Raw genomic sequence first — 4,297 nt, forward strand, 5'->3', positions numbered from 1 at the left:
AACTAAATTTAATTTTAAAATTATTATTTTTTAATATTTTAACTAAATGTAATTTTAAAATTATTATTTTTAATATTTTAACTAAATGTAATTTTAAATTTATTATTTTTAATATTTTAACTATTAAAATTATTATTTTTTAATATTTAACTAAATCTATTTTTAAATTTAATTTATTTAATTTTTTTATTTTTTTTTTTATCACATAAGCCCAAACGACGCATTTTTTACATTATTTGGCCATGTCGCGTAGAAAACACCATTCGTTCTTGTCCCCTTCAGAGCTACATGACCCTCAACACACATTCTACTTCCCTTGAATCGTCTCAAGGAACTTTTGGAATGAAGTCTCCCTAAGTTGACTACATTCTGGCACATCTGGAGAAGTGGTTTGTGAAAATTCAGTGAGTGTTTAAGTAATCTGGTCAAAACTAGAGCGCTGTCAATTAATCTTTTTGAACGGTCAAGCCTAATTATGGTCTTTGACTTGCACTATTCCTTCAACAGGATCGATTCAAAATGTATTCTCAGTCCTCCTTTGTCGCTTCTTGTGTTCTGAATACATATATGTGATTCTAGGAAGACTCAGAGCTACCAGAGGCTGCTATTATTTCATTTTGCAAAAGATAAAAGCTTCTATTTGTCCGGAACATACAGATAAACATATTAACTTCTTTTAGAAGGCTTTGTCCTGTAGACTGATTAGTTTGCATGTTGTGTCAATGGACCGTGCCTACAAACCAACCTGTCTCACACTTGATCCTTCGGATAGTTTGATAAACTAAAGAAATAGACAGAATGATGAACTGCAAGTTAACTTTAAAGGAGACATCACTGTGGCAACTCGTTGATTCAGCAGAGAACGAAGAAAGTAAATTTCAGAGCAGATGGACATCTGGTTAGATCTTCCAATTCCTTTGAAGCAAAAAGAAGTACAAAGCATTAGCATACAAAATCCTTTGTTTACAGTTGCTTCTAATGATGCTGCATTGCACTCAGGCAATATAGCAGTGAAAATCATAAATTAAATACTTGGCAAGTGATGGCACACAGCAGGAAAATCCCGATAAGCATGTTCATGAGATTATGCAGTGGAGGTTTATGGAGCTTTCTGCGCTCTTGGTGGTTGGTCTGATCAATGCAGTCACTGAATTTGCTTTCTCTCTGGCATGTTCAATCTCCCTGCTGGTTTTCTTCCCTGATGAATTACTTGCTGAACAGTAGTCTTGGTATTTTGGTACCTGCCAACATAACGTGTTTCAAATAGTGAGATGATAAGGAAAAGGAAACAAAGGATTAACAGGAGACCAGAAAATGAAGAATTTTCAGGCCTATATTCCATTGATTTTCCGAAAAATATGGAACAATGCCAATCAAACTAAATGTTCCAACAATGCACATCAAGACTGGAAGATAATAGCAAGACAAAATCAGTTAAACTGGGAGTTTCTTTCACCTTCGCTGTTGCTGCAGCTTCATCCCAAGATACACATTCTGTTTTAACATTTCTCAATGTGATTTCCTGCTTCTTAACCTTTTCAAGCCTCAGTTCTTCATTGACATAAATTTTTGGGGCTCGGGCATTTTTGGAGTCATGGGCTTGCTCAGAAGCTCCATAGGTTTGGCTGAGGAAACATGTGAGCTGTTGAGTTTACTCTGTATGATGGCTTTCTTTTGCTCAAGAGGAAAAACACCATGGATTGACCCAATTGTTTGTGTTCGGCGATTCTCCATTATAGATATTTGGCCACTCTGCAACAAAGCATTGCATATATCAAATGGATCGATGGAAATAACTGAGGCATTATATTGATCTTATGACAAACATTAATGTTTTGATTCTCAAATTGTCTGAAAGCTCTAATTAAATGATCTGCCTTTTAGTCATCTGTTATAACCTTTTTCAATATCTCAGCTGCAATTTTTTTTAATATATTTTTTGCTTTAGAGTTTTTCACCATTCTTATTATTTGAATCCAAGTTGATAAAGCACGAGCAATTTAGACTGAAATTTCACTCCCTTTTGGTAGAAGAATGCTAGGATCCACTTTATGTTTTTTCACAAAGTGGCTTTTAACAAGTTTAACCATTTACTCAAGTGCCTACCTACGAACCACATATGCAATATATTGTTAGCTGCAGTCAGAAAGGGAATCTGCAACATCTAATTAACTACCCAACCAATGCACTTCAACCCATAAGAATAGTAATAAGACAAAATGGGTTTGTTTAGAAGCTCCTTTCACCTTTGTTCTGGCTGCAGTTTCATCCAAATATATGCATTCTGGTTTGATACTTTGAGCAACTGTTTCCTGTCTAACATTTCTAAACCTCGGCACTTCATCCTTGCCATTATATTTTACACTCGCAGTGTATACAGGAAGTGCCATAGGCTTCTTAGGAACAACAAGGGGGCTGCTGAACTTATTCTCCACCATGCCTTTCTTTCCGTCAAGGGGAACAACACCTGGGAGTGAGTCAATTGTCTGTGTTCGCTGATGCTTCATCAGCACAGGAGGCTCATTATGCAAGTTAGATGTTTGGCCATCCTACAGCGACAGATTGTATGAAATGAAATGATTCGGAGGAATTAACTGAGGCATTAAATTAAGTTCATAACAAACCTTCAAGATTAGGTTTTAAATTGTCCACGTTCTTATGTAATTGAAAGTTAATGAAGCACAAGTAACTCAGCATGAAAGTCTGCTTTTCTTTTTCCATAGACAAATTCTATGACGAATTTCTATTCTACACAAAGATATTGAAAGCACATTATCCTTATTTTTCAGATTACCTGGAAAAGGGAAGTGCCCTTTGAGCGCATTTTAAACCATTTTAACCTAAATTTACTAGTGAAGTAATCACAGCAACCAAATGAAATTTCGAGGGAAGAATTTTGACCTGTATTTGCATTTCGTCTCCATGGAAGAAGTCGGCATCAAAAAGATCTTCAAATAGCATGTATTCATCCTCTTTACCTGTTTCGGGCAACAATTGGCTATAATCATCAGTATGGCCATTGTCCAATGTGAAGTCCATAACAGTCGGACTCTCCTCAATCAGGGACCCCATCATTGCTTGGATCGAATACTGTATTTACAATTGAAAGATCAGTGATTAACAAATTTCGAGCGCCAGTGAAGACAGACGTTAAGTTTATAAACGGAACATTTTTTCCTCTGACCTCAGGAAATGAGCCCTCATGATCAGGTTGATGAAGATACGATTCCAAATCCACCAGGTAGTTGGCTCCATGGTCCGATGCTATGCTTGAGTTATCAGCCTTCTCATCTCGTCTCCGCTTTAAGTGACACAGAACATAATTTCGATTGAACTGTCGAAAGGCCATGTTATACCAGTTCATACCATCAGCTCATATTTTCTTCAACAGTCACAAATTAAGATTTCAACCTTCCGTAGTAGAAACTGAGCCCAAAGAAAAAGGTAAAAAATGCTTCTCTGCTTCTTTAGGACACACGGAAACTTTTAATGGGTGTTCTGCAGATTATTGAAGCTATAGTTCTAATATGATCGAATTCACGCTGCTTGCAAATCTAAGTAATTGTAACGAAAAAAAGAGGGATAGATTGAGTACATCATTGTCGAGTAGATGATATTCGTGGATGACCCAGTTGGTCTGGACGCCATCCTGGAAGATTAACGGTATCTTGGAACCGATCTTTTTGTCGTCATTTCCTGCCTTAATATCTTTATGTGAACCAGTGATCTTCCAAGAATAACCACACGGTGTTTTCCTGCTAATCCGCTGGGTCTGCATCCGTGGACAAATGAACCACCACTCTTGATCATTGGATGGAATGATAGAATTCTCTGCTTGCACATTCAAAAACACATTTTAAGTCAAGAGTAAGGGGCTACTGCTCTTTTTTCTGAGGCCCTCTGATGAAGTTGCGAAGGACTTACCCTTGAATTTGGCTGGTAAATCCCATGGATTAACCTTATAGATGTCATCTAGCGTCGGAATAATGCAGAAACTCTCCCTCCTTCCGGGTACTTCCAACTTCATGTAATTGATCAGTTCCTCCTCGGTTGGACGGAATCCGTAGCCGACAATTGCCCGCTGAAGCGATAGCGCAATCTCCTTGACATCAAGGCTAATTGGATAGATCCTAGTTTCCATATCTTGTTTTCTTTCTCTCACGCCAAGTGAAGTTCAAGCTAGCTGAGATTCAGAACTCAGGGAGGTGAGCTTACACAGAAGTCGAATTATTTTTTTGGAAGGTCTTCGTCGAAGTCTTCTCCTTCCTCGAGAAGTAACATGACAAGGACCTCCATT

General features: G+C 37.5%; 1 protein-coding gene across 1 annotated transcript; it reads right to left on the reverse strand.

Annotated features, from left to right (window-relative positions):
- Positions 1–851: 851 nt before the first annotated feature.
- Positions 852–4,297, reverse strand: LOC104452960 (NAC domain-containing protein 53). The gene is made up of 7 exons (XM_010067461.3): positions 3,925–4,297; positions 3,596–3,831; positions 3,185–3,334; positions 2,902–3,090; positions 2,247–2,549; positions 1,457–1,752; positions 852–1,241 (listed from the first exon to the last, which is right to left on the reverse strand). The coding sequence occupies exons 1-6, from the start codon at positions 4,139–4,141 to the stop codon at positions 1,546–1,548; spliced, it is 1,302 nt and encodes a 433-aa protein (XP_010065763.2). The 5' UTR covers positions 4,142–4,297; the 3' UTR covers positions 852–1,241; positions 1,457–1,545.

Source organism: Eucalyptus grandis, chromosome 7, assembly GCF_016545825.1.
Source record: "Eucalyptus grandis isolate ANBG69807.140 chromosome 7, ASM1654582v1, whole genome shotgun sequence".
NCBI lineage: Eukaryota > Viridiplantae > Streptophyta > Magnoliopsida > Myrtales > Myrtaceae > Eucalyptus > Eucalyptus grandis.

Bases quoted from the DNA above. Each gene is read 5' to 3' on its own strand.
- LOC104452960 (XM_010067461.3), bottom strand. From the start codon at position 4,141: ATGGAAACTAGGATCTATCCAATTAGCCTTGATGTCAAGGAGATTGCG. The intron at 3,832-3,924 runs GTAAGTCCTTCG...ATGTGCAAGCAG, and splicing joins TTTACCAGCCAAATTCAAGG to AGAATTCTATCATTCCATCC. The intron at 3,335-3,595 runs GTACTCAATCTA...GCCTTTCGACAG, and splicing joins ATCATCTACTCGACAATGAT to TTCAATCGAAATTATGTTCT.